Below are 27,495 nucleotides of genomic sequence, written 5' to 3'. Positions count from 1 at the left end.
ACCTCACCATAGCACATCACCACAACCCAAAATGCAATCCCCCCCTCCCCCAGAACTCAAAATCTCCCCACCGCTCCTAAACTCGGCAAACCCATGGTGCACAACCCTCGACGACCTCCGCCAACTCCACGCGTGTCCCCACACAGGCGCCCTCACGACACGAACCTCCCTCCTCGCAGGCTTCGCCCACAACGACGCAAGCCACCAATACGCCTTCTTCGACCCCTCCACCGCAAAACCCTCCGCGGCGCCAAACTCCTCCACCCCGGAAGCGCCCCGTTCCCAGCTTGGCCCCGCGGACGTCGCGTCCCTGAATAACCTGGGCTACTCCCCGTTACCCCTCCAAACCTACGTCGACTTCATCAGCCAACTTCCAGAAGGCCACGGCCACCATGGTCACCACCGCCGCAAACTCATCATCATCTCCGTCACAGGCACCCCCTCAGAAATAGCACAATCCTACGCCCTCATAGCCTCCTTCTCCTCCAAAACAACCCACCCGCTCGCAATGGAAATAAACCTCTCCTGCCCCAACATCGCCGCCGCCGCCCCGCCAGCCTCGGACCGCGCCCAGCTGCTCGCCTACCTCGCGGCACTCCCCCGGGACCCCCTCATCCCCATCGGCCTCAAGACGCCGCCGTACACACACCTGGCGCACTACGCCGAGCTGATCGCCGCGCTGCGCGAGGACGCCACCGTCGTCACCCCGAAAGCTATGCTCAAGGTGCCCTGCAAGATCAGCTTCATCACCGCCGTAAACACGCTCGGCTCGTGTCTCTTGCTCGAGGGCGGCGACCACAACCCGCGACTTCCGGGGTCTGGACTCGGTGGGATGGCGGGGGCGCCTTTGCATCCGCTGGCGCTGGGGAACGTGAAGACCATTGCAGAGTTGGTCGCGCGAGAGCCAGAGTTGTTGCACATCAAGGTCATTGGTGTCGGTGGCGTGTCGGACGCTGATGGATTTAGGCGGATGAAGAGCGTCGGTGCGTATGCTGTTGCCGTCGGGACGGCATTAGGAAGGGAAGGAATAGAAGTCTTTGAAAAGATAGCTGCTGGGCTTGAGAAACATTGAGTGCGGCTGTGGACAGCATCCTCCGATGTCATGACGTTCACAATGGCGATATGCAAGTTCGTACGGACGAGCGGGTGGAATGTTAATCATAACTTTTATTCATTGAACGTCATTATCATTGGGTATATAGCAATTAATATAAAAGGCCCGTAGGCCTGTTGTCGCACAAATAATCAAAACATGTCGCTCGCTCATACTGTCTGAGATTGATGGGTATCGTTGCTCCCCTCAGATCCTTTACTAGAGCCATTCTTTTCTTCGGAATGCTCTACTACTGGTGGCGTAACGCTCTCGCCATTGGTCTTCCCAAAGGGAGATATCTTGCTGAAAATGCTGCCTCGCTTGCTCTTGGCTGCAATCGTGGAAAGCGTTCGCCTGCGCCTCCTGATTTGGCTATTGATGTCGATTTCGTCCTGTCCGGAAACACGCTCCTCGGGGGATATGTAGGAGTGTGCAGGGTCTGTCATCGTCTTGGCGTCGCGCACAAAGGCAAGCCATATGGGGTAGAAGCCCGTAAGGACAAACAGGGCGACGATGATGACGAAAGAAAGTTGCACTGACACGCCGCTGTTGATGACGGCGTAGACAATGTATGGGAAGAATGCTGCGCCAGAGCCACCCATGGTGATGAAGGCGGCAGCACGCTTAGTACGCCTGCCTTGACCGCGAAGGCCGATAGCGAAGATCAGGGGCCAAACAGGTCCTTCGGCGAAGTAGAAGAGTATGACGACAACCATGAGGAGGTTTGGATCCGACGGCTGCAAGACGACTGTGAGAAGGGCGAACAAGGTGGAGAGACCGACGCTGATGGCCAGCCACGTTCTCGGTTTCGGCATGCGCGGATTGCGCACCGAAAGATATGTGAGGTACGCAACAATGAATCGCGAAATGGCGAAGACACTGTGCGCAATAAGATGATAATCTGTAACACCTATTGTGAGCCCTGGAGGCTTGTCACTGTTCTCGCCTGGGTTTGTGTCGGCATTCGTAGCCGCAACACCGCCGTCTTCCTGATTCGGGAGGATGGCTATTGTAAGTGCGCGAAAGAAAATATTGTTGCTTTCTTGACAAGCGACATAGGTCCACTGACCGAGGACTGCCAGGATCAAACTCCATGTGCGCAATTGCAAACCGCCGATGCTACGCTTCTGAGGATTGACTGGAAGCCGGTCTGCCGATTCTTGCAGCTCGTTATCGTTCAGCTCTGGGAGCGGCATGTAGTAAAAGAAGAGGCCTAGGGCGACGCAAAGCAATGTGATGGCGAGGTACGTCCATTGTACGTTCAGCAACGTCACAGAGTCTGAGCCACCCTGGTTGGTGATCTTGGTGAAGAATACTCTTTGGGCCATAAGACCGCTCAGAACGGAGCCCACGCCTTGTACACCTTGAGCGAGAAGTAGTCGTGTCTCTCCGTACTCTGGCGGCCCGCAGAGAATCAAGAATGCGTTGGCTCCTGTCTCGAGGACAGACAAGCCAAAGCCGACCACGAAGTTGCTGAGTAGGAAACCCCCCCAGGACTTGGTAACAGCGGATGGCCAGAAAATGATGGTTCCTACACCGTAGAAGCAAAGCCCGACAATGAAAGTAACCTTGAAGCCACCAACACTCTCCGCGTCGCGTTTGTTGTTCTTGCGGTTTCTTCGATGATGTTCGTCTCGCCTAAGAATCCACTCTCCCACCAACAAGGGACCAAAGAAGTAACCACCGCCAAAGTAGGCGGATGTGAGGCCTAGAGTTTGAGCAACGGTCATGCCTGACACACCGGAGATGACGTTGTTGAGGGTATTTAGCAGACCGTAGGAAATGCCCCACATCACAAATAGGATTGTGACCACCAGGCAGTATCGGAGTGATTCTTGAGCGTCACACTTGACCATGCTCTTGGGGCGTTTCATGTTGACGAAGCCAAAGTAAATGGTGTTTTCTCTGCTCGTTGCGATAGAGGCTCGGTTGGCAGCGCCGCCGACCCTGCCAGCCCCGGTGGCCTCATATTCGGCCAACGTCATATCTGGTGTTGTCAAGAACTCAAGTGCTGTCATGTCGTTCACCTCCGCGTTCGCCGCTGCGCTCATATCTCGACTGGCTCGATGTGTTACGGGGGGCTCTTGGATGTTGACTGAGCCACGGTAATTCGGACTTGTCGGTGATACAAGGCCGTCGCTGCCGGTGCGATTTCTAGGGCTGTCTAAGGCGTCTTTTTCGGTCTGCGTGCTCGATCTCGTTCCATCCGGATCGATGATCATGGCAGGCAGAATCTTAATAATCAATGGCTTGAGAGTAGGGATACACGCGCAAGCCATTCCCACGTTAACCTCTACGGCAGACCACATAAATGACAAAGACGAGTTCCAAGCAAAGTCGGGTGTGCCGCCAAAGTGAGAACTCGGATCGCTAGACACGCCGCCGGTGGGGACCGAGCTGACGGCTTGTTGTAGGTAGTAGATTCGGACGACGTCCACAATAGTGACGAAGATACCGATAGTGAAGGTGAGTACGAGAATAATCTTTTGCCTCGGTGGCAATCGCATACCCGTGAGAACGGGGATCGGCAAGGCTAGGATAGCTAAATCGGTTACGATGTTGATGGGAGCAGAACAGATGAATTCCGTCAACAGCGGGATGCATTGTGAAGTGTCCCGCCATATTTCCCATGCGGCCTGAACCGGCCGACATTGGAAGATGTTGATGAGGGTTAATACAGCCCCTGCTAGGTTGACAATGCCCAGAGTCACCCAAGATGCAAACCGAAGCACCTTTTTCGTATTTTTGGAGAGGCGGAGGTAGAAGATCAGAATACTGGTCTTGGTCGCCATCAGGGCGGGATTCTGCAATTGTGTGAGTATTGCACCTAAGCCAGTGTCTCAGCAGAACGGCAGTACTCACATAGAGTATTGAAAAAACATATTCGCACGCTCGTAGAGAATTCCAGTGGCCCGAGGGTATATCGTCGTCGTAGCGACCCAAGCCTTTTCGTGTACCAAAGCAAATGGTGAAGGACAATCCAAAGGCAATCATCCAGGCAAAGAACATAATCTTGTCGTCCCAGCTGACATTTCTGACAATCCATCGCCGGCAGAACAGACGGGCAGCAACCATGACACTCGCTAGGACGAATGTTGCGGCTGTCACGGCAAAGACTGCCGGACCGCGATCCGGGACGCTATCATCTGCGGCATCGGCAGATGACATGCTCGGCGAGAAGTGGCGACCAACCTGGGGAGCGCGAGGGAGATTCACCACCACGGAGGTTTGGCAAGGGGTGTAGGGTGGTTAACTAGACACCGATGACAACCATGCCATGACTTTGGGCTCTGACACATGGACGCAGTCGAATGAGTTGGTGTTGGCGCGCAATTCCGCTCGATATCGAAAAACCTCGGATGGATAGGGTCGGTGGTGGTGCAACTGTTCGCGGGGTGAGATCAGAAAAGCGGAGGGGTTCTAAAGCTTTGTTCTGGCGGATTCGAGGCGTTTTTGGAGAAAAAATTCGGGGTCGGGCGAATTCGTCAGTGCAGAGTGCAAGTCCTAATGAATCGGGCGGAACGCAAAAGGCTGGAGTAGGAAAGTTGTGAGTTTGAGCGTCGGGTAGCAGTCGTCCAATCCTTCTAGCTGCAAGCTTGCGCGAATATCTTCGTAACCGGCAGTTCGAGTGGTGTGTGATGTCCGACAAAGCCGCGGCGCGTAATTGGCAGGCGAGGATGGCGCAGCGTCATACAAGCCGTTGGCGAGGTTAGCGGCAGTGTAGGCGAAGACAGCCGGCAAGGCAAACGTAACGTGGGTTGCTGGCCGTAAGCGAGGGACACAGACAGACAGACAGGGCCAGCAGGAGAAGCTCTGAATGTGTGGCGGGGGGGAGAAGAAGGGGAGGAAAAGAGAGTCGAGATAGAAAAGTCGAGAATACGGGATGGGATAGTTGGAGCAAAGAACGACAGCTTTCGTCGAGGCGAGGTAAACCGTAAGTGATGCTGGGCGCCTCCTCTGCAGGCTAATGCTTGTCTAAGGTGTGGTGTCGGTTCGGTAATGGCTGGTTGGACAGTTAACTTGTGGATGGTTTGCGTTGACGGGGCCGTCGCGTGGGCTGGTGGACTCGTGGTCCTCTTTCAGTTGTCGCGGTTGCGTTCCCACCGCCTATGGCAGCCGTTGCAGAGTTTTCCGATCGGGGACAAAGGCGAGCCGCGATGGAGATTCGTAGTTCTGGCGAAAAGATACTTTGGTAGGTACTATGGGGTCCCTTGGTACAATGGAGCATCTGAGTGGGTGACGATGCGGATTGATGGAGACCAGAGGCAGGGCGGTCGTGGCGGGCTGAGCTCGTGGGAGTGGTAGAGCGAGATTGGTCGTGGGCCCTTTGGAGTCTCGAGTACCGCGAGAATCCACCGTGGCGGTGACTGACAATGGTCACTGGTTGACTGACTGGACTGGTTGGACTGGAGTGATGCGGGATACCTTGGATGACAAGACGTGGAGGACAGGAGGTGGTGACAACCTTCCCGTGGGCTCTGACCGTCTGGATTTGAATTAGGTTTAAAACTACCCGTTGTGTGGTGTGTACTAGCAGGTATGGTTTGATAGGCAAAAGGCAATAATGTGCGTATCGGGTCGGGTCGGTGGTCGATGGACGACGTGAGGGAAGTTGAAAGAGGCGGGAAAATCAAACGGTATGTTGCGGCGGTGGAGCTTCCGCAGGTTCGGCGGTGCGCATTGATGTGTTGGAAGTTTGGGACTCCTGTCAGTCACTCCGTACTGCGTACGTCTGGAAGTACTGCGTAGACTCAGCCGGTCTTTTCTCTTTTTTTCCTTTTGCGAACCTTTTGCGAGGGCGGGAGGCAGAAGAGGAGGAGAGACGGAGGAAGCGTTGGGTTCGCGCCAGTCCGTTCAGTGCCAGGTAAGCAGACCTCGGGCGATACTTGGCAGCTGCGTGCTTGGAGTTGCGAGAAGAAAGTACCCACGGCGTACGGAGTACGTTTGGTACATAGGATAAGTAGGTACTTGGCAAAAGAATGGAATGCGGCGGGCTTGCAGTAGCGTAGACACTACCCTAGGCCCTCCGTAGCCGGTACGGACTGGCGCAATAATGGGCGGTGGGCGATGACATAGAAACGTCGATCCTCGGCGCCCTGCAAGCCAATCAGCCATTTGGTCATGGCGGGTTTACCCCGGATTCTGGACCTTTTCGGGCCAAGTTGGACGAGGATTCAATGGATTCCTCCCACCCAGACCCAGGCACACCCAGGATGAGAGATTGTGAGACGAGGAAAAGCTTCTTAGCCTCCTCCATCGCTCTGCTCCATGATCCATCTGCAAGGATACCAAAGGTTGCAGGGACTGTATGTACTGCGAGGAGGGGGGAAAAGGAAAGAGAGCACCTCAAGAGAGTGAGAGGGTAAGAGTGAGCATTGGGCGGCAAGTGGCTTGGGAAAAGGCGGGTTTCTACTTTGCAACGTACCTTATCCGTAAGAAACCTTGGAACGTAAATTGTAAAAGTTATCGCAACATCTGCACTCCATAGTATGGTAGGTACATACTTTACCCAATACCCCATCCGTCAGGCAAGCCGCAAGGTGATGTTACCCGGAGCCGAGAGGGAAGGGAGGGACTCAGGGAGACCTTGAGAATTGGCAACCTTGAAAACGAAAGAAACCAGTCATCCGCTCCACAAGATCAATCCACTCGAGAGAATTACTAAGGATGACTGCCCACAAAACCGGTTGACGACTCGCAGCTTCCCCCCCTTTCCCCTCAGTGGCTTCCAGTGTTGAGTGGCCTCCGTTGTGAGACTCCGTACGAAGCAGTGGAAGCCTCCCGCTTTTGGCCCATTGAGGGCGCGAGTCGGAAGTCTTGTCGTCGAGTCCTGGAAAGCAGGATCCGGCTCATTGGGAATGCCAGCCTAAAATCAGTCGACGGTTTTGCCACAGTTCACCCCTCCTCCTCATCCGAAATCCCCTTCCCTGCCTGGGAGCCGATGCTGTTCCGCCCATAATACGTCTCGTCGGCTTCTCTGTCTGCCTCGGCGATATCGTGGTGCAATATCGAGGTATTCCGCGGAGAGAAAGGGAAAAAAACACGCAGGTGTGGATGGCGTCCTAGTAGAGTGGAGAAACGTCACTTTGTTCCGTGTTTCTATTTGCGGCATCAGAGGACGGGACATTGAGAAAGGAAGTGAGAAAATTAAAGACCAAGAAAACCCTTCGCCGAAGCAATGCCCGAAGGCCGATGGGTGCCAAGACTTTTTGTCGCCCAGGCGCTCAATGCAAAGCAAACTGCTCACTGCCAGATGCTGTGGCCTGTGGCCTGTGGCGGCAGATGCTTGGCTGATTGCGAAGTGCGGTGGACATGCTCCTTGACTCCATAGTGCACCCGAAGTCGAATGTGGCCCCCAGCATGGCGCGATAAATGGACTGAAGGACGAGCGGGACTCGTTGGACCTTAAGCTTGCCAAAGCTGGTTGAAAACCGATCTGCGGCCTGCCAATATCTGCTTCGCCTAAGCAGCGAATACGGACCCCTTTGTCGATCAGGTGGAGGGATTGGAAAAGAGGAGGTGAAGCCTGAAGCTTGAAGTGAAGCCTGGAGGAATGAGTGGGAGCCAAGGAGCCACAAGAATGCAGGAAAAGGCGCGACGCAGACACGACACAACTGAAAATCGCGGGCCAGTAAGAAACGGTCGCTTGCAGCCGCCCGATTGTGACTTTGGTGACAATTGGACGTATCTGAAGCACCGTACGGAGTATTAAGGCACCTACCTACCTAGCGGGAGGAGTAGATGGCTGGAAGGAACAAAGAACGACTTCAGTTTGGGACGGAAGGAAAGACGAACGGGACGCTTGGTGGCGGTGACGGTTTTCTGGAAACTGCGGAGGAACGAACAGACATTCTGGGCAGGCACACGCCTGACTCCAGGTGTTCCTGCCGTATCAACTTGGCTCTGTCTCTCACGTGTATTCGTTCCTTCCATTGGCACCTTGGTCTGGTGTGACGGACTTTTGCCATTTTGCCTCCTCGCTTTCGGAACCGTCAATTGACGTACACACTACATCGTGACATACATCGCATCTGGCAGGGGACGTGTGGTGTCGATAAAGTTACCGACAACCCGTCACTCTACACGTCGGCCAAGGCAATCAATCGAATGCGATGTCACCTTCAGCCACGATCGGTATTTGAGCTTCCAATGAGAGTGTCCAACCTTGCTCGTCTTTGTTCTGCGCCTTCAACGGCGGCACATGACGTTGCCTCTCGCACCACCCCATGGAGGTGCCCAGCCGCCAACGCAACAATCCTCTTGTACCAAGTAACTGACCTTCCCGAATCTCGGCAACGGTTTGTCTACATCTCCATCTCTCCACGGCTACGATGTCTACACTATCAGTGCCGCTATCCTTCCGTTTCCGGATCACCCTTTGACCAAAACTAGACAATAAACCCGCCCCGTCCTTTCTTTTGGCACCTTTGGCTCTGCAATAAGCTCACGGTGGCGTCCGTGCCAGAGAACAGACAGCGCCCAAAGACCTTGCGAGCTTCTAAATCATACCTCGGCTGACCTTGCTGCAGTATCACGGCCCTTGCGTTGTACAGTCAATCCAATCATTCTCTACGGAAACGTGTCGTGTACTCACTCAATTATTGTCTGTGAAATTTGAGAGCTTCACCATGTGGCTAAGTCATATGCTTGATTCGTGAACGAATTGCTACTGGGAAGCCAGAATGTACTACCAACCCCCCGGCTCGAGTCAAGAGATCGCCCTCTTTCGAAACTGAACCTCGTCAACATTATGCCCGCACCATGGAGAAACAACGTCATCCGAACCGTTGCGAAAGAACCTTCTTTTGATCTCATTGTATCAATCCCACGTCCGAGCACAACCCCCGATCCTAGACTCCACGGCGGAATGTCCACCCGATCAGCCTACCCTGGGCCAGCAGCAGTCTTGACTCTTGAAAAGTTGAGCCTCAGCAAGCAATCATCGATAACCTCATTGTGCCGTTGTGGCCACGGCCCGCACCAGATTTAGGATCGTCAACTAAAGCCCACCAACTGCAACCCAGAAGTTTCAAGATGATGGCCTTGAGCAAAGTCGAACTGGGACTTTGAGGGACTTTCAGGACAGCTTTTTTTTTTTTTTTTTTGCTGATTGCTGCCCACTGGCTGCTTTGCACCGCCGTTACTGCAACAAACTGGACTGATGAGAAGGCCAAGCATTTTCTCCGGGCTCTACGAGTCAGTCTCCCCTCGTACGAGTTTGACCCCTCCAAAGACTTCCGATGCCAAGAAAAACTGGCAGCTGCCCATGGAGGAAACGTAATCGGTGCGCTCACTACCGCCGGCAGGCAACCAGCTCAGTGTCTGTGCCATACGAACTCACGGTCAATGTCCGTTTCGCTGCTACTAGCTGGGTTAGAGCAGGGCGAACATACTTCCCAATGGGACCAAGAGAGCCTTTGACGGGGCGATTGAGAGTTCCCGACGATTACAAGCATACCCACACAACATATGCTACGCGCACGTTTCTGCAGCAGTTGCATCCCGCAACCTACGATACTGTCTGAAACTTTTGAGCAGCTCAACCGCCTCGCTGCCTCGGTCTGCCTCGACACCAAAACAGCATACAGCACTTATTCGGTCTACCATGCGTTAAAGCTTCCTGGGAGTCTCCATGTAATCATGTTTTCTCTCGGTGCCAAAGTCGATCTTTGTTTAATTTGGCAAAAATAATCCGAGAATGACGAATGTGCACAGCGCAGGCAAACATTGTGTCTTATTTCTCATGGCGACATGGCACATTACGATTAACACCTTACACATCCACAATAAAATAAGCTATTGCTGTGTATATCAAGCAAAGGTGATCGTGATCTTCCGTCTCACATATAGGGCGGAGTTATTCGTGGGCACCATAAGGACGGACTCATCACAATCACATATCCAGCCTATCTTGGACAGGACGTCCCTCATATGCTCTCAGACTACCCGGCCACATGCTTTACTGCCATCAAGTCTGAGCTTCGCAACTGCATCTAGCCGACTTCATCTAACTCGTGATCGCGGCTATTCATCCCTATACAACCAAACAAGGTTTCGGGAGCCAACCCGCAACTTACAAGCACCCAATGGGCAAGTCTGAGGTGTCAACCCCCGTGAATCGTCGAGTCAGCTTCGATGTTTTGACCTCTGTCTACCGTGTTTCGCTCGCACGCGTGTTATATGTGACTGCGAACACTATTCGGTTGAGAGAGTGGCACATCCAGAGTCAGCTTCAGCCCTACGGTAACTATCGACCTACGGAGTGTCAACTTGTGGCAGCATCGCCCGCTAACTTCTCGGAACAGCCTATAGGCAGAAGCTTGTCCTGCCTGAGCTTGCGAGTCAAAGATCCTTTTGTCTCCTGGGTTGGCGGCGACGAATGTTTCTGCTATAGGAAAGTCGTGCCGCAAACAGGTTGGTGCTCTGTTCGCGTCGTGTCAAGGTAGGGAGATGGCGTTTGGAATGGTTACAGTGAGCTGAGAATACGGGCGCGTGGCTTCTACAAGACTGCCGGCCGCGAGACCAGGGCGGAGGTATTCACGACGACTTGGCGAAGGGGCTCTACTTTTGATATCTCAGCTTCGTGTGCTCGTGCTAGGTACATATTCTGAGGATGATGTATATGGGCACGCCGAGGGGGAAGAACTACCAGTCTCTTTCTCTCCGTCTGCCGTTTCCTTCAAATAAAGTATCTTTATCAGTTGTCTGCCTTGATCAAAAGGTGCGGATCGTAACGCTGGGATCTAACATTTGCTTGGCAGCAGTTTGGCATACCCTCGCTTTCTCATTACCTGTATGATGGCAGACCTTCCTGTTTCCCGTTTCCGAGACACTGCTATAGCCATTCTCGGTTACGTGTGATTGACTGTAAACAGGAGTGTGTTGATATTTCTCGACTGAGGCTAGGCTTAAGATGTGGTACATTAGTCACCTGTTACCGTATCTAAGTCGAAATGATGTTGGACGATTCTTCCTCGGTCTTGCATATCAAGCAGAAGAGTCTTCCAGTCCCGAGATGTTATCACTTATTACATGACAGAGTTTATTTTCCTAAATAGTTAGCAAAAGTTGTGACGTTTCATTTCGCCGAAAGCTTTGCCATCCAAGACGTCAGGAATGCTTTTAGAAAATGAGGCTGGGCTTGCTGGACAATGTGAGTGGGACTATTTGGAATGGGAACGTGTGAGTTGAACGCCTTTCGTGAGGTTGTAGGTTCTGAATGTCAGATATGGTGGATAAATTCAGTATATTCACGCCGTCTTTTCTGATTCTATTTAGTTTGAGACTGACTCACATAGGTCCTGCTAATCTTTGGAGGACAGGAGGTTGATCACAGTTCTCATGTGAAGCAAGCTTGGTCAGAGGTGTTCATATCTCCTTCACCTGGTCCAATGCCACGTAGAATTGAGTGTGGATCTCAAGGAGATTGGCACCTTTCTTTCGTCACTAGAGAACTTGATGAATCTCATCCTCGCCACGAATAGGAGAGGCATCGGCTACCCATACCCAGACCGGGTCGAGAGCCGCAATGCCAGTCCAGCCTCCGTATAAGGCTCTGGTGAGATATCTCTCTTGGATGAGTATGTTGTAGCTAGTGAGGTCTAACGTTGTGCTGTTCATATCCCGATGAATGCTCAAGATGGACTTGCTGTTCATCGTTGTGCACTTGAAGCTGGGCCTCGGATACTTGGACTCTCGAGCCACGCCAAGGGGGTAACGCACTGTGCCACTTCAACTCGGTTTGTGCTCTTACCCGGAAGCTCATCTATTCTTCATTATCCAATTGCTAAAGCAAACCGCCCGTGTCTCTATAAGTAGGAATGGCTTCATCGTTAGGTACATGAAAGTAAGTAAGTGACCTTGACCATATTGACCACAGGAAGCCCTCAACCGCGACATACCTGACTGCTCTTGCCTTCCTTGCCGTGTTCGAGAGGCGCGCGCCGTATGAGCCTTCTTGATAGGCAAGCTTAGTGCGGCAGCTCCCTTGCTGCTGAGTCGAGGTAGATTTTGTAGGCCATCAAGTCATGGTTTAAGGCTTGACATGATCTCAGTAGGAGTCAGACTATGAATCCAACAGAAAGATGAATACAATAGCGAGAGTGGACGTACCGGTAGCTAGTGACCTCTGTACGCCACAAATTTTTCAAAGCCCTGCCTCCTGATGAACTATGCTCTTCGTTCTCCAAGGACAGTGGATGAGTTGCGTGGATAGACATGAGATACGGGCAGGTATCTGGGTGCAGTGCAGAAGAGTCAACGAACGTTCCAACATGTAACGCAAGGCGGCAGTCGACTTATTCACGTTGCTTAGGTATCTTTGTCGTGTGTGCTACCTAAGTTGCTGCTCTCCGAAACACTTGCTGGAATCTTTGATGTCGTACAATCAAGACATACCGAACTAGCTCAACTGGCTAACATCACATTCGCCGGAATGTGATAGGGTCTAAAACCGCTTCAGTTCTGCTCTTGAGTGTCTGACTTCTATTCTCACTCCCGGTTTTGTCAATGCAAAGCTGGAAGCCTCCATGGTACAAGTGTCACTTCGGCAATTTCAGCATACTAGACGCAGCCTAGCGGAAAGTGGTACAATCATCTCTTCACAGTACGATTGAAATTACGGGATACCGCAGCGTGACTCATCAAGCAGCAAGTACCTTTCAGTTGACTTTGCAACTAGAGGGGCCTCCCGCAACCGATCTATACTACCTGTCTAAACTACCTTATATAACCTCATTCACGACGAAAGTGCACAACTGTGCCACAATAAAGCCCATGCTTGGTCTCTTGTAACCAATCTTCAACGTCCTAAGGTTTAAATCAAATCCAAGCGATTGGCCCATCTAACTTGAAAAGAGCAGTGTGCCTGAGTAAGGAAATTTTTCCAGCTGCGTCTCAAGAACGCTGCGCAAATCTGCGGGAAGACCAAAGTATTCAAGTCGAGTTGTCAATAGACTCTCACTTATATGACCATGCTCCTCCATCAACTGAGCAACTCTGGGAGCTTGTTCAGTTGAGAGATGCAGAAGAGGGCGAAATTTCCCTCTTCCGGGAAACCACGGCTCTTGACTCTCCAATATGGTCGTGGTTCTCTCTTCTATAGGACCGAATCAAGGAACGACCATTGGCTATGAATCCTCCTCTCCTTACCAGAGATACGAGAGCCATTCTAACATCGCGTATCAGCGGCATAACGTTCAAGCAGTCTTCTATAGGATCTCTAGAGTACGTCAAGCTGTCAAGTCTCGGACAATTTACTGGAATCTTACAACCAGGGCCTAGAACACTCTAGGTACGGTCACCAACTATAGTATCTGCCACACCAAGCAACGAACTATCAACCAATTAGTGCTATCACATCACGACAGACACCTCGTCGCCACCTAATATCCCAATCAACCTCACCCAAATCCATATTATTCCCCTTCCGACTGTAGCTTTCCCCCGCAAACCCCACAATGTAGCATCACGTCGTACAACCTTCAATCCCGGGCATTCCAAAGGATGAACAACCTCCGGAACCAACATCCTCAAGCCCTTCTCAGCAAAAGGGGTCGCCTTACCCATCATGCGCGAGGCGCGCTGCCGATCATGCGGGTGATACCTCCCGCCCAACCTCCGGAGGTTACTCAACCCACGGAAAACCAACATCAACCACACTACGACCACCAGCCGTCAGCGATGTCCTTTTCCACCCTTCCGATTCTATATTTCTCCGGTACGCTGGCTGGCCCTCGCTAAGCAACACACCTGCGACCTTAATGCTTCATCCTATCGATCCTTCTATAAGACGATCATCATATCAAAGCACCCTTCAAATGCCTCCTCACCCTCTCAGCTGAACAGACATCCCAGTCACGAGCGCTAAACCCAACAGAGAACGAAGCCGTCTTGGAACCATTGTTTCTTCTTCTATTTCTCTTCCCCGCATTATTATCTTGCAGCTTTCCCCCTCGTTCTCGCTTTAGCACGAATACTACCTCGCCTGGCCCAACGGCACCTCTTGCTGACCTCACCTGAGAAGCCCCAGATCCCTGATCACTGCCAATCCCACCTCGTTCTCGAATGTAGGTACGGAGTATCCGCACTCCCGGTCACGTCCGGGTGGTCCTTAACCCCAACCTCAATACCACCTCATTACCAAACCCCATACCATCCATAAAAAAGCCGTGTTATATCCCCCCCCTTCCCTTCTCCGCTCTCGTCACCGCCGCCGCCGCTGCCGCTGTCGCTTCTTCCCTTCCTTCCACTTTGAGGGCCTCAGATGCGACGGCCCGGTGCTCCGTGACCAGAAGAGAAAGACAGACAGAAAATCACACAGAAGGGCCCCGATTATGTCTCATTCGTTGTGCCAATTTGCCCTGCCATCCCCTTCCTTCCATCCACTTCAATCGAGGAGCCATGTAACCACGGAGCCGCATGCACCGTCCCTACACACCCTCTTCTTCCCCAACGCAAAAAGGGAAAGAAGAAACCCTGATCTGCAAATGAAGGCGCAGACTGTGCCATTCATCCTTCTTTCTCTCGAAACACGTTCCGTCCCGCCTGCCAAATACCGAGGCTGGCTTGGGCTTGGCTGTGGCTTGTCTACAACAAGGCAACAAGCATCGAAAGCTCTCGCTGATCTGACCCGTTACACAAGAGTACATCCTCTCACCTAGCACTGACGACACGAGACCACACCTCCTCGCCTTCCCCTCAATTTCCCCTCATTCCTTTTCGTTCTTCCCCCGCCATGCGCCACATTTACTGGGAAGGATGGGGTTAGCGACGCACCTCGGTGTTTGGTGACCGAGGCTCAACTAGAATCTATACCACGCGGCACAGCCCTTTCCCCGGACTAGCCCCAAGATCCCAAGCCTTAGTTTCTCAGATCAGGGACAGGGCCGTTGCTTCCTGTACAGTGAACAACTGCCAAGATACAAGCAACAGTCAGCATGTCTTTCTGTAGATACTGCTTCTCGAGTTAGCGAAGGTAGCTAGTCACGCATAATCCCTTGGCGATGTTCATCTCCATGCGTGAACCAACATCCGTAATCTTGGCAATGTAGATGCCGTAGAAAAGATATCTCGGGGAATAGTGCCATACTTGCGGTAACCGTGGTTCGGGAACTCAGGTGTCCGATCGGATCATACCGATGCGTTCATACGGCGTAGAACGGCGCCATGTCGGTATTTGATTCCTCAGGGTGTACGGCAAATAAATGATGTCAAACGCTGGATAGTCCATGTCGGAAGTTGTGATAATTTTGGTAAATTTGTTTGAATTGTTTGTGACAAGCTCTGATAAGCGTATGCTTGGACGAGTCTCGAACTCTAAAAGGCTCAAAACGCCTAAGCGGGCCACAACAGGGCCTTTGAGTTGCCAACAAGAATGGCAAACCCTCTCCTACTTTTAGAAACAGCAGACTCTCTCTTTCAGTAGAGAAACTCTTAGCCAGAAAGGCATCGGACTCTGCGTGCCTATTATTCATCTTACACGTCCCCCGAGTAAACAACTGATCCAAACTCCCACGCATGCTAGATCATTCCTTCGTCAAGAGCTCCCCCAGAAGTGCCGTTTCCATCCTCATGAGCCTTTTGTTTTTTGTTTCCAAATCTCTAAAATGATGACCTTTGCCCCTGAATGTTGACCCCAATGTCCAAAAGAAAATTCGCGTTCAAATGAGGAGATATCGTAGTGCGGGACGAATGACCGCGGCCATTGACTGAGAAGTCGGAACCACATGAAACCATTGAATCGTACAAAATCCTAGTGCGACGCTCCAGTACCACCGAAAAAGAAGTCAAGCTCACTGCCTGGGCCCCGAGCGAATTGGTGCTCATTCTCCGCAAGTTGCTCCAGGAGGCTCAAGAATGGGTCCTTCTCCTCACCTGGGCCGGTGCCAGTGCTTCCGTTGTTGCTCTTGTTTCCAGGACTGGGCGCGGCGACACCGGATACCTTGTTTCCACCTTCGTCCCCATGCCACGCGGCTGGACTACCAAATGCGTTTGTAGGCAGCCCACCGAACATGGGGTCATTGTAGTTGCCCCCTACCTCATTGTTTCCACTTGCCCCCGGTGTGGCAAAGCTGAACTGTGGAGAGAAGGAGTTTGAAGAGAGCGACGGCATGGTGGCTTGCTGGTGGCTCTGAGGTCCAAGAGAAAAGCCTGCCGCCGCCGCTGCCGCCACGGCCGCGTTGTTGGCCGCAGTTTCGTCGTATTGTCCGTGTGAGGCAGACATTGGAGGGTGCTCCATGGTCTCGGGATGAGGAGGCAGAGATGTGGGCGTCGCCAGCATTCCCGGTGACGGATGAGATGCCATAGTGGGGGTTGGGTGTGAAAAGGAGTGGCGGACATGAGAAGGCGTCGGCAGACCATGAGGGCGCGCCATATGACTCGTGCTGAGTGGTGAGAGGACTTTGGCATCTGGACGCTTCCGTCCAGATGGGGCTGTGTTCTTGCGCTTGAGACTCGGTCGCTCAGGCTCGTTTATGCTATTGGCACGAGGCGCGTAAAGATCGTGACCCGTGTAGGTGTCTGTGGTGAAGTCGACAATCACATCAGAAAGGCTCAAATTTGCCGCGTCAAAGTTGAAGGTCTGGCCGCCGGGCCCGCCAATATTCGAGTAGCGATCGAAAAAGTCCTCGAGGTGGAATGCCGGAGAATATCGCATCGGATTGTTTGCAAGGCTTTTGACAAGTTCGGAATGAGCATTGTAAATTCCTTGCAGTGTTTCCCTCTGATGCTGGACACTTGCCCAAGCGTACCGGAGCTCGCTCAGTTGCTGCATCTCCCTGGACAGAAAGTCTGCTGACATGCTGAACACAGTCGAGTCACCATTGCCATTCTTGTTGTAGTGAGCGCCGTGGATGTGAACTGTGCCAGCGGTGCATATGCAATAGCCAACGAAAGCCGGCCATTCGATTGTGCCGGTCTGCTTTCCAAGTTCGACAAGTTCAGATATTGCGTTCGCGTGCAGAAAACACATGTTTGTTGCTTCAATTTGCCAAGATTGGTGCTGACCGGTTCCTGCGAGCTCGGCGAGGTCGATGGGGAGAAACGGCCTGTAGATGAGGCAGTGAATGAGGTGATAGATGAGCTTGCTTAAAACCAGAATCGTCGAATCGGGTTGACCGAACAGCGTGTCGAGGCTTGAGAAAACGTCTTCGGTGCCGGAAGCCCAAATGTCCAAATCTTGACGAATCTTTGACAGATTTGAAAGTGAGTGCCACGGAAAATGAGAGTCACCCTTGACACCTCCAGCAGCCAGGTAGCGATTTGTTATACCAAGAATCCGGCTGATGTCGATGAGCATCCCCGTGCTACCTTGAGACTTCTTCCCGCTTCCCTGAAGAAACTGCAGATTGGACCCAGACTGAAAAAATTCGCCGTCGATCGGGGGTACCGAAGGGTTTGGTGACCAACACGGAAGCCGGAGAAGGATGGTCTTGTCGCCGATGAGAGATGGACGCTTGGAGCCGCAAGCCAGGAAACGATCGAGCAAGTAACAAGTCCAGAAAAGTCTCCTCCTCATTTCTCGTTCGACTGGCGTTACGCGTGCATTATTGTCCATCTCGCGATGAGTTTCGAGAGCCATTGCCATTCCAACTGCATTTGCTGGGCATCATGTTAGCATTTCAATATATAGTATGGTACCTAATTCCCTTAACTTACTCATCAGCATATATGCCTTCTTGCCTTTTCCTGCTGCGGTGAAGGCAATGACCAGCAGGAGTAGAGCCTGCAGCGCGTCAACCGAAGGCTCATCGGTATCAATCTCTGCTCTGGCACGCGAAGCGAAGTCTTCACTCAGATGTACAGCTGACTGGTATCCACTAGGATGTGGTGTGTATCTATTGATCCGGTCAGCAACTTCAGTGAGCTGGCGATGCTCACACTCACCTTGCAGCAACGGCGTAGATCCCGTGAACTAAGTAATTCGGTAATTGGTTTAGCTGAAGTCGTTGCCGGACAGATGATTCGGCTAAGATGTGATAGGGCTTGGAGTGAAACCGCGAGAAGTAGGTGTCTAGCAACGCGTCGGGTTGGACGGTAGGTGGCGAAGGCTCACTGGCAAAGTCAGTCAATCTATTCACCAGAAATTCCTGCTCAAGCATCATGGCCTACCTTGCCGGGGCTGGCGAGTAAACGGCAGACTCGTCAGCGTCTACTTTGGTGTCCAATGCTATACGCTTGGGATTTGGGTCATCGTCGGGAATGTCGTCTGCTCGTGAGGTTTCTTCATCCTTGATTCCGGCGGTAGTCGGCGTGGTCGGGGTCTGCTCTCCAGCATTCTTCTCTTTTAATTTTGCCTCCAGCCCATCGACCCTCTTCAACAGTGCTTCCAACACATCCGTCTTTGGCCCACGCTTTTTGGGTACGGCATCTAAAAGCAAGCGTAAAACACATCAGCCTCCTAAAACCTTCCCCAGTTTCATCTTTTTATCTATAAGCATGTAAAAGATTGGCTCACCGTATACGCAAGGGCACTGGAAAACTTGACAGGCCTCACAGGATGGGCGTAGCCGGTTGCACTTGATCTATTGGTTACGTTGAGTTAGATAATGGCTCTATGGTCTTGGGAAAGACCTTGCTCTGGGCGAGGCTGAGAGGCCATCATGCTGTCTCACCTTGCGCTTGCGGCATGATTTGCAGTTCATAGACTCCCGAGGCTCATTGCTCAGTCGCCGAGTCGGTAGGCGCTCAATACCGACTTGAGGACGGGACATGGCCACAGGGTGAATACCGGGAGGGGGGTGTCCGTTCATTGATTCGTATACAGACATCGACATCATCCAAAAGATTGGGCCGGTAGTTGTAAAAAGTAATCTATGGTCGTCGAATGGTTCGGAGCGGCGCCGGTAGATGTGGGGTGAATGAAATTCAGCTGTTTTCAGCAAGCCGAATAGCTAGCGTAGGCCGGTTGGAGGGCAAAGCTGTTGTTGATCAGGTCATATCGAGGTGGCTTTAGAAGGGCCTGGCAGTCGTCTAGCTGGGCTGTCGGGAAGCAAATGAGCTGAGTTGAGAGGCTCACGATGAAGTGCAGAAGCACAGAGACCAGACAAGAGGCCGAGCTAACGGGACAGGGTCGGGGACTGGTGAAGTTATGAAGTAAAGAAAGGCAAAGAGGTTGCCAGGCCGGGCCTAGTAGGTAAAATGATGACTGTCTTTCCCCCCAGCAGTCGTCTAGGAGGGAGTAGACATGTGGAGGTGGCTAGTGCAGCCGACTAGGGTGTGTTCGTCTCTCGTTATTCTTGCGTGGAAAACAGTTCGGATGCATCAAGCACAAGCAGCAGGGGATCAAAAAGGAACGGTTACAGAACCAGGGGGAGGAGATTGACAAGGAGCTCAAGTCCAATCAAGGCAGAGGAGAAGGGGATGTTGCACGAAGGGGGCAGAAAAAAAGAGAAGAAGGCGAGCCGGGGTGGTAGCAGTGGACACTGGGCTCTAGAGAGATTCGAGGATGTCTGCTGTCCGGGCTTGGATCACCTCGCAAAGTCTGGCAGAGAGAACACCTTAGGTATAGTGTGGATGTGTGAGCGCGTGAGGAGAGGGATACGTAGTGTATCCGTACGGATAGGTTGGCAGTTGGCAGGTAGTAGCTTGGGGAAGAGGAGGAGAAGTAGGCCCAAAGCAAGGACCGAGGGAAGAACGAAGGTGCCGCGGAGAGAGAGGCACAGAGGGAGAGGAGAGACTACCTAGAGGCACCACGGAGTGAGACTGCAAGAGGAGGCACTCGGAGCAAGTCTGAAGAGGGGGGCACGATGTTGGGGAAAGATGGGGCAAGGCAGGTTGCTGCTTCGGTAGCGTGGAGGCCGGGGTAGGGGCGGTTTGATCACAGAGGCTTGTCTTGTTCTGTCCAAGGCCTCGATGTGACTGGGGAGCCGGGCTGGTGCTGGCAGACTGGGATGACGCCCGCCGTCCCTTGTCTCGTTTTCCTTCTTTTCCTTCGCTGTGCCCCGGACGAGAGACCCAGTCATCAAAAGACGGGTATCCGCTCTGTAATTCGCAAAGCGGCACTGCGAATGGCCATCCCGGAGTACCTGGCCCGGTACTTTCATCCAGGCCTTCTATGGTGTGCGGTGTATCCGTACAGGCGAAGTACATGGTGAGAATTGCTCAGATGTCTTCCCAGCCGATGGGTAGCTATTGATGTCTAATGATACTTCATCTTCTCCCTCCCTCCCCCGTCGTCTGTCGTGTGGTGACTTCTTCGACGTCCGGCGTACATGGCCCGATACCGAATCACACAATGAATTCAGGCGGCGTTGTTACGGTAGAGAAAGCTGCCGTGATAGTGTTGAGAGTGCGCAATGAGTCGAGGCGAGAAAATGTAGAGGAATGTCCAGAGCAATTTTCAAAAGACCCTGGGTAAAGTTAATGAACGACTCGTGGCGAAAGGCAAAAAACAAAAAAACCAGAGCCGGACAGGGACAAGGCAGATGCAGGCCGCCGCTGCCTTCATCCTTCTTTCTGTACATAGAACAAGTCTCATCATGCCGTGCCGTGTCGTGATACATCAATTTCAACAACACACGCCGATTAGCTCTGCTTCGTCTGTATAATCCGTGATAGTCTGTCAGCGCTGACTGGTCAGACGAACTATGGACATTGGACAAGAACCTGCGAGGCGCCCGAGCGACCTCCCCCTTCGAGACGGGCTGCTGCAGACTCGCGTGGCTAACAAACTGTGATGTACCTGCTTTGTGGCGCTGCCGTTGTTTCTTCTCCTCTCACACGACCCGGGGATACCTACATGCCTACATATATGATGGGGGAGGAAGATGAGCATGGGAGACGAGGATGGTACTCGATGGATGGCTGGCAAGGGTTGGAGCTGGATGGGATGTGTGGGGTTTTTTGGAGATGAAAAAGAAGTGAGCTTGTGAGCAGGTGCAGCGCGTGCCGTCACTGCAGCACACAGCTGTAGCGCGCTCTAAAATGAGGAGGGGGATGCAAGATGGACAGGTCGCCTCGCTCAGATGGACCCAGATGGGAGACGCACAGCAGGATACCGCTTTCTGTCGGTAGGGGTCAGATGTCAGACAATCAGACTATTCGGAAAGTGCCTGAGGACAGGACATGTACTCTATCTTTGGTTGGTTGTCGTCAAAGTCGGTCATGGAATTGTGCGCCTGAGAGTCAAGATGAAAGAGGGAGCCGCTCTACCGCACAACACGGCAACGTTCGTTTACCGGACAGAAAATAGAGCGAGAGACAGCCGGTATTTCCGGTTCGTTATCTGTGGTGGGTGTGAATCGTCCGAACCACCTCGGTGCAGCAAGACGAACGATTGTATTCGTAGGTCAAGACGACTTGGAAGTTTGCGGCCATGGCATATGCCAAGCCCAAAGAAAAGCAAAACAGAACATGGGAGGAACCACGGGACCTAGTGATGTAAGATGGCATCTGTGATGCAACACCCGAGTTTGGCGATGGTGGACCGTGTTGTCTCTGGTTTTGAAAAGATGCTGTACGCCAGCGTGCCTCGAGAAGGACGTCTCGGATTTCAGAGTGGAGGTATAAAGAAAAAATTGGCCTTGAACCGGCAATGTATCCGTACACATCTTCCGCACCTGGGTCAATCAGTCCGTCACATTTGCGGTTTGGCCCTCAGAAAACTGATAAATGAGGTTGAAACTGCGCTGTCTTGTTGCCGTAGCCGTTGCCTGCCGCACCACGTACATACCCCCTTACAATAGAGAGCGGCTGGCATCATGCAAGATGAGAGTCGGATCACAGACATGCTCGAGCAGTTAATATATGGTGAACGACAAGTTCGATAATCCCGAGTCAGCGGTTGGCCGCAGCACCTGCCCGAGCAGCACTCTTGTACCCAACTAGCCGCGTTGATATTGCCAACTCGTTGCTTTACGCAAGCTGCTTCCCTGATCGAATCTTTCTACGTACCAAAGATGATGGAGGCGGTGCCCGTACAGAAACTAGGGACTGGTGTAGTAAAGAGAAGCAAGGCCCTCATCGACCTTGAGCATTGAATATGACAGCAGGGTGGATGGAGATGGGTTCGTGACCCTACACAGTCCGTTGATGTCAACTTCAAGTCTCAACTGGCCCATGCATGTTGGACGCAAAGTCCCGGCGACCCTCGCCAGAGGTTACCGACACACTGACCTGGGCAGAACCCGACCCGTCCCTGTCCTGTACAGTCGCATCCTCGGCGGGACTGGTCAGCCCCAGGTCACCCCTCCTTTCCCGCAACTGGACAGACCCGAGGTGATCAAGGGACTCTGGGTGGTTCCGCAGTCCTGCCATACACAGTATTCCCCATAGGCCTCATCCAGACGTAGGTATGCCAATCACACTAACTAACAACAATTCAGAACTTGCCCGATATTTGCTGACCGGTACGGAGCCCAATGCTCTCACTCTCTCCATGGCCTCAACAATGGCATCATGGACATGCCCTGGTCCCAGACTTTTGAATGAGAGCGGGTGCTGGCCTCTCAGGCTAGGAGTCTGGTCACTGAGAGCACCTTGCCTTGCCTTACACGGCATACAGCGCGTAGTAACTCTCCACCGCGGCCGACAAACCCTAAGGCACGCAACACCCGTTCCGCCCGAAGTGCAATAAGGACATGACTCTGCAACTCACCACAAACTCGTAAAGATGGGTCGTTTCTCGAAAACATCTATCCACACCTCATTCATTAACCTTTTTGTCCCTCATGCCTTGGGGTAGCAGCCGAGCAATCTAACCTCTGTCCATCAGAGCTGTAACCCTCCGTCACAGTCCTGAGTAGGTATGCCCGGTGGGGAGCGGCGTCTCACGAATTAATCAACACGTGGGCGCCAGATTCCAGTCTTGGACTCTTGACAACCATGCCCTCGATCATCTAGACTCGCCGCTGGCAGGGGGCGTTCTCGGCCTCATTCATCACGACAGCTAGAATTGTCTTGGTTTAATCCACCATAATCCAGTTTCAACCCATATAAAAGTCTGATCTTGGTCCTATTAAGCTAGAATGCCATGAGCTTCGCTATCGACCTTCCGCAAACATCTGATACCCTTCCCAGTTGGAATGGGACCCAAGAGCCCCCCTGTACTGCTACCACTGCCCACCACGTCCCCTTCCAAAGTCCAAGGGGACGTGCGAAAGCCATGCACTGACGCAGTAAAAGCCCGGTTGATGGGCGTCTCATCGACCCAGGCGGCACCTGGTGAGGCCGGTACTTGATCCAAATTACATACATGGCCCATGCATGCATTTCCCCGGAGCAGGTATCTATCGGTGCCTTTTCAAGTACCGGACGGATACGGTAGCTAATCTACAAAAGAAACGACGAGTGGAAGACAAGGCCAACCGTTCTCCAAGAAGCTGAGACGGGGCTTGTTTGGATCGACGGCCACTGTATCTTAAGACGAACATGAGCGTTCAAGCAACAAGGTGCCTGGCAATGCATTCTCGTCATGTCCCGATAGCCTGTAGGCCTGTAGGTATGTAGATCAGATCGGCGACTTGTTGGATGGGTGAACATTGCCAATGCCAGGGCCTTTCTAAAGCCCGGATCCCCGACTTGCCGTTGCCAACCGGCTTCACTTCTGCCTTGTCCATTGAAGGACAGAAGCACTCAGTCCCGGCAGACCGCCCCGTGAGGCCCTGGCTTTGTAGTTTGTTATACGAAAAAGCGGATATTCAACAACCCTCTCGCACGGGCGGAAAAGGGACACGGGAAAGTGATGGACTCCCCTGTCCTGGGTAATCACACCTGGTGCCAGACCACTGTGTCGGACCCCGTTGGTTAAGCCGGCACTCACCGGACCGCCAAGATCGGGCCATCTAATCAATCCAGCCGTAGGGGTGTCCTTGGCGCAGCCTTGTCGAGCCTGCAACATGTCATTTCTTCTTCATCTTCGACATGGCTTCACACGAGCCCAGGCATGACTCTGCTGCTTCTGACGTTTGACACTGACACTTGACAGATTAACTAACAACTCATTTATAATGCAGTACATGAGCAAATCAACCACAAGTGTCATTTCAGCCCCGTGAGATGACGTTCGCTTGGCAGCTCTTTCACCGAGATCAAGGGCCGGTCCGCCAAACATGCCCATGTAATGTATGTGTCAGATCTCGAACGGATCGATGGGAATAAGGAAAGTAGCAGGAAAAAGAAAAAGAAGGCAAAATACCGAAAGACGCCATAGCCTGCCAGGCGGCACTAGAGGTTCGATTTGACATCGTGCCGGTCCTCCACCGTTTAAGCATGACTACGGTACTCCGTACTCTATGCCGCGGACGAAGCTGGGTGTGAAGAAGTACCGCTTACGGTACGACAGACATGTCCACTGCCCAGACCATGCATGCTACCCGTTCGTAAAGATTCCCTTTTCTGAGCTGGTGGCGATTGGCCCCCAGCTTCAGAAAAGCGGTATGATTTGTTGTCTGCATGTCTGCTGAAAAGGGGTATGGATCATGGGGGGCCTGCGAGGTGAAAAAAAGATGAGACGAAATAGGATCCTTGCCTAGACTGCCTCAATCGAGGCAAGCCGCGGGTCGGAGACACATCGTAGGCGGGCTACCGTTCGAACTTCGGAGAGCTGCAAAAGAAAAGCAATGGCATGCAAGGGTGATGTATCCGTAGTATGTGAATAGAACGGCTAGACCACGGTGACCCAGTTGGCAGGTGACATGCCTCGAGGTAAGTACGGATACGGATGTAGATGGTCTGTACGGAATAAGTACGACAGAATCCACACTTGATACTGGCTATCCTGGGACGTTGCCTCTGCCTATGTCCATTCTGCTGATGGTGTCTTGTCTACTTGTCAGTTACCAAGCTGGGTCGACGGACTAGTTGTTTCGTTGCTGCAGATTAGACGAGTCCTCGAACAGAATGTCTCACTTCTTTCCGCGCGAAGACACACTAACATGGCCCTCACTCATATCGGACAGCATGAGATGCTCCAAGACCATGCCTTCCTCCCTGGCTCGTGCTGATTACTGACCGATGACGAGCGAACCTTCCGTCGTTACTACGGGCGGTGAGCCTTGTCAGACAGTTGCACATTAGGAAGGACATTTAGAGATCGACCTAGACTTGAGAAAATTGGGATGAATGTTCTTCTTGCCGTGCCGAGGATAGCTTCGCAGCTCCTCGATTGGGACGTTCAAACCCGTCTTGCGCTTACCTTGCGAGATAACATCGATAGGCACTTGCATCTATGGATTCCAGGGCCTTGGCATCCTGGGTACCAAAGCCGTAGAGAAGCGCCGTGAAGAAACCGGCCACGGTGGACCGTCGTCTCATCATTATCGCTGCAACATATCAACGCCCGATAGTAACAACATTGCGGATGCTTGCCACAGATTAGGACCAAGTAAACAGCTCTACGCCCGTCTCATCCCTTCCTTATAACAAAAGGGCGAATGCATTGTATCGGTCTAGACGGCGAGTTGCTACTCTGGCCACCCATCCCGCATAGAAATGGAATCTCACCCGCCCTCCGATCCGACCTAACACAGCCATAAGAGCGCAGCTTATGTCTGCTCACTCTACCTTCGACCAATAACTTTCCTCTTATCAACCATCCGCTCGTCTATCTTAGCTCATAGCTCTACATATTCGGTGCCAGGTAGCGAGTTTGCCAGTCTGCGTGTCTGCACGAAAGGATCGCACCACATGGCAACTAGATATGGTCAATGCATGGCGATGATCCCGGCTCGCCAGCATTCTCTCCCGCAAGGGGGGGCGGCTCGGGACCAGAGATCTTGGAGGGGATAGCACAGGCACAGGCACGTCTGCGCCTCCGCTACTGCCTTCGTCACCCAAACCATCACATCACAATGTCGAGAAGAATTGGAGAACATTCCACCAAGAGCCTCCGGTCGAAGGGGAGCGGAGACCATGCCGATCGATGCGGAGAAGCTTTCTGCTTTTGTCCTCCTGCTGATGCCCTCCATCTCGCTCAATGCCAAGTGCGTCTCAACTCTTCGGGGGATGGGGTTCCCGCTATGGTTCGTTCGATGTCGCTAGGAAGTACTTGCAACAACTCTAACCCCAAATGTAGAAACCGTTAAGTACGGGCTGACTCAAGTTCACATTTTCCCGTGGATCCCCTTTCGACGACATAGAGAACGGCTACACATGCTGGCTACCGCTCGAATCAGAGCATGCTTTGAACCAGATCATGGACGACTGACGTTGGTCAGTGCCGAATTGAAGCAGCGCAAGCCATCCGCGGCGAGTCTTCGTCTGTATCCTGGAGCTCGACACTGACACCCTGGCTTGGGCCCGAGGGACTTTCCCCGGATTGCTCGTAGATCCGCCACAGCATCATCCACGCGTAAAGCAAAGCCACAACTTGCTCGTCCTCCCTTGCTTCTGCTCGATATCCTGCATCATACAAGAGTCATGTCATGGTATCAACCTTGTCGTCAGCGTCAAACCATCACTTTTGCCTTCACATAGATTGGCCATCTCGAACGAAGGACATCGTCCACGCTGAAAGAGTCTATTCGTACCGACGACTGCCTCCATAAACCCAAGCTTGATTGACAAGTTGGCCTACTGTTCAAACTTCAACAAAGGCATCCCCCCACAAAAGAGGTGGACACTTTCCAACGGGCCTCGCCCAAAGTCGCAATTACAGCGAGCAACTAACGGAACCCAGCCCCGGCTGGCATCTCCGGCACTTTCTCGAGACCTTCGTTGAGTAAGTCTTGACGACCTAGGAGTGAACATTGGCAAGTCGCATTCATACGTTGGTGCACACAGCTTGCCCCGCACCTGTACACATGACATCCAGAGACCTTGTTCCCTCATGCTCTCCAGAGCCGAATAGCGGCCGAAGGTGCCAGGTGGGGGACTCCAAGAGTAAGAGTTGAAGAGCCCGACACAGGCCGGGCACCGCGGCATCCAAAAGGCCCTGACTGGGGTTCGCTGGTCTCCTATGGGAATAGCCCGATACATGCTGCTCATGCCGCTTCGTTCCAGGCCCGGGTTCGATGGTGTGCATACAGCCACAACGCCCAACAGCCATTCAATTTGCGAGACGGTTTCCAGCACTACTGCACCGAGGCAAAAAGAACAACGGCCGCAATCTCCAGATTGGGGGCCAACGTCCATGCCTTCCAAGCCTCAACACGAACGCATGAGACGGGCGGTTTGAAGTGAGCACGGCACCACGGCAGAGAAAAATTGTTACACACGTGGCTGCAGTGTGTCTCTCGACGCATGGATCAGTAATAGGGTTAGCCATCCGAATGCTCAAGCTGCCGCCTCTCAAATGAGGTGTAGTGGAAAGAGAGCACTGTTCAACAAGAGGCCATCCACCATTATCAGACATTGACTCAGATATGTTGCCGAGAGAAGCTTCGACTCTGCATCCATCTCCCGTCTGCTGAGCTAAACCCCAACCCACAACTTGGTGGATACGATTGTTGAAGGGGAAAGTGTAT

At 52.7% G+C, this 27,495-nt stretch overlaps 10 protein-coding genes across 10 annotated transcripts; 4 read left to right on the top strand and 6 right to left on the bottom strand.

The window, feature by feature from the left end:
* Positions 1–31: 31 nt before the first annotated feature.
* CLUP02_10599 (dihydroorotate dehydrogenase) lies at positions 32–1,072 on the top strand (the record flags this gene model as incomplete). Its single annotated transcript, XM_049289575.1, has 1 exon — positions 32–1,072. The coding sequence occupies one exon, from the start codon at positions 32–34 to the stop codon at positions 1,070–1,072; it is 1,041 nt and encodes a 346-aa protein (XP_049146720.1).
* A 191-nt stretch (positions 1,073–1,263) lies between these two features.
* CLUP02_10598 (fucose permease) lies at positions 1,264–4,261 on the bottom strand (the record flags this gene model as incomplete). Its single annotated transcript, XM_049289574.1, has 2 exons — positions 1,264–3,897; positions 3,956–4,261. 2 exons carry the CDS (start codon positions 4,259–4,261, stop codon positions 1,264–1,266), a joined length of 2,940 nt encoding a protein of 979 aa, XP_049146719.1.
* An 847-nt stretch (positions 4,262–5,108) lies between these two features.
* CLUP02_10597 (uncharacterized protein) lies at positions 5,109–5,582 on the bottom strand (the record flags this gene model as incomplete). The annotated part of the gene is made up of 1 exon (XM_049289573.1): positions 5,109–5,582. A coding segment is annotated over one exon (474 nt), but the record flags the coding sequence as incomplete, so codon positions are not given.
* Positions 5,583–7,001: 1,419 nt separating this feature from the next.
* Positions 7,002–7,745, bottom strand: CLUP02_10596 (uncharacterized protein; the record flags this gene model as incomplete). Its single annotated transcript, XM_049289572.1, has 1 exon — positions 7,002–7,745. A coding segment is annotated over one exon (744 nt), but the record flags the coding sequence as incomplete, so codon positions are not given.
* A 5,852-nt stretch (positions 7,746–13,597) lies between these two features.
* Positions 13,598–13,834, top strand: CLUP02_10595 (uncharacterized protein; the record flags this gene model as incomplete). Its single annotated transcript, XM_049289571.1, has 1 exon — positions 13,598–13,834. One exon carries the CDS (start codon positions 13,598–13,600, stop codon positions 13,832–13,834), a length of 237 nt encoding a protein of 78 aa, XP_049146716.1.
* A 1,120-nt stretch (positions 13,835–14,954) lies between these two features.
* On the bottom strand, positions 14,955–18,861 carry CLUP02_10594 (fungal specific transcription factor domain-containing protein; the record flags this gene model as incomplete). The annotated part of the gene is made up of 11 exons (XM_049289570.1): positions 14,955–15,047; positions 15,081–15,205; positions 15,230–15,448; positions 15,504–15,613; positions 15,708–15,801; positions 15,866–17,692; positions 17,750–17,928; positions 17,978–18,145; positions 18,203–18,461; positions 18,549–18,615; positions 18,706–18,861. 11 exons carry the CDS (start codon positions 18,859–18,861, stop codon positions 14,955–14,957), a joined length of 3,297 nt encoding a protein of 1,098 aa, XP_049146715.1.
* A 107-nt stretch (positions 18,862–18,968) lies between these two features.
* CLUP02_10593 (uncharacterized protein) lies at positions 18,969–20,182 on the bottom strand (the record flags this gene model as incomplete). The annotated part of the gene is made up of 3 exons (XM_049289569.1): positions 18,969–19,149; positions 19,394–19,522; positions 19,635–20,182. 3 exons carry the CDS (start codon positions 20,180–20,182, stop codon positions 18,969–18,971), a joined length of 858 nt encoding a protein of 285 aa, XP_049146714.1.
* Positions 20,183–21,792: 1,610 nt separating this feature from the next.
* Positions 21,793–22,522, top strand: CLUP02_10592 (uncharacterized protein; the record flags this gene model as incomplete). Its single annotated transcript, XM_049289568.1, has 4 exons — positions 21,793–21,841; positions 21,901–22,027; positions 22,084–22,353; positions 22,417–22,522. The coding sequence occupies 4 exons, from the start codon at positions 21,793–21,795 to the stop codon at positions 22,520–22,522; spliced, it is 552 nt and encodes a 183-aa protein (XP_049146713.1).
* A 181-nt stretch (positions 22,523–22,703) lies between these two features.
* On the top strand, positions 22,704–22,983 carry CLUP02_10591 (uncharacterized protein; the record flags this gene model as incomplete). Its single annotated transcript, XM_049289567.1, has 3 exons — positions 22,704–22,771; positions 22,806–22,832; positions 22,890–22,983. The coding sequence occupies 3 exons, from the start codon at positions 22,704–22,706 to the stop codon at positions 22,981–22,983; spliced, it is 189 nt and encodes a 62-aa protein (XP_049146712.1).
* Positions 22,984–24,973: 1,990 nt separating this feature from the next.
* Positions 24,974–25,348, bottom strand: CLUP02_10590 (uncharacterized protein; the record flags this gene model as incomplete). Its single annotated transcript, XM_049289566.1, has 2 exons — positions 24,974–25,070; positions 25,227–25,348. 2 exons carry the CDS (start codon positions 25,346–25,348, stop codon positions 24,974–24,976), a joined length of 219 nt encoding a protein of 72 aa, XP_049146711.1.
* Positions 25,349–27,495: the final 2,147 nt, after the last annotated feature.

Source organism: Colletotrichum lupini, chromosome 5 (assembly GCF_023278565.1).
Source record: "Colletotrichum lupini chromosome 5, complete sequence".
Taxonomy (NCBI): Eukaryota; Fungi; Ascomycota; class Sordariomycetes; order Glomerellales; family Glomerellaceae; genus Colletotrichum; species Colletotrichum lupini.
Note: the sequence above shows the minus strand (reverse complement) of the source record. Positions and strands in the feature narration are given on the sequence as shown.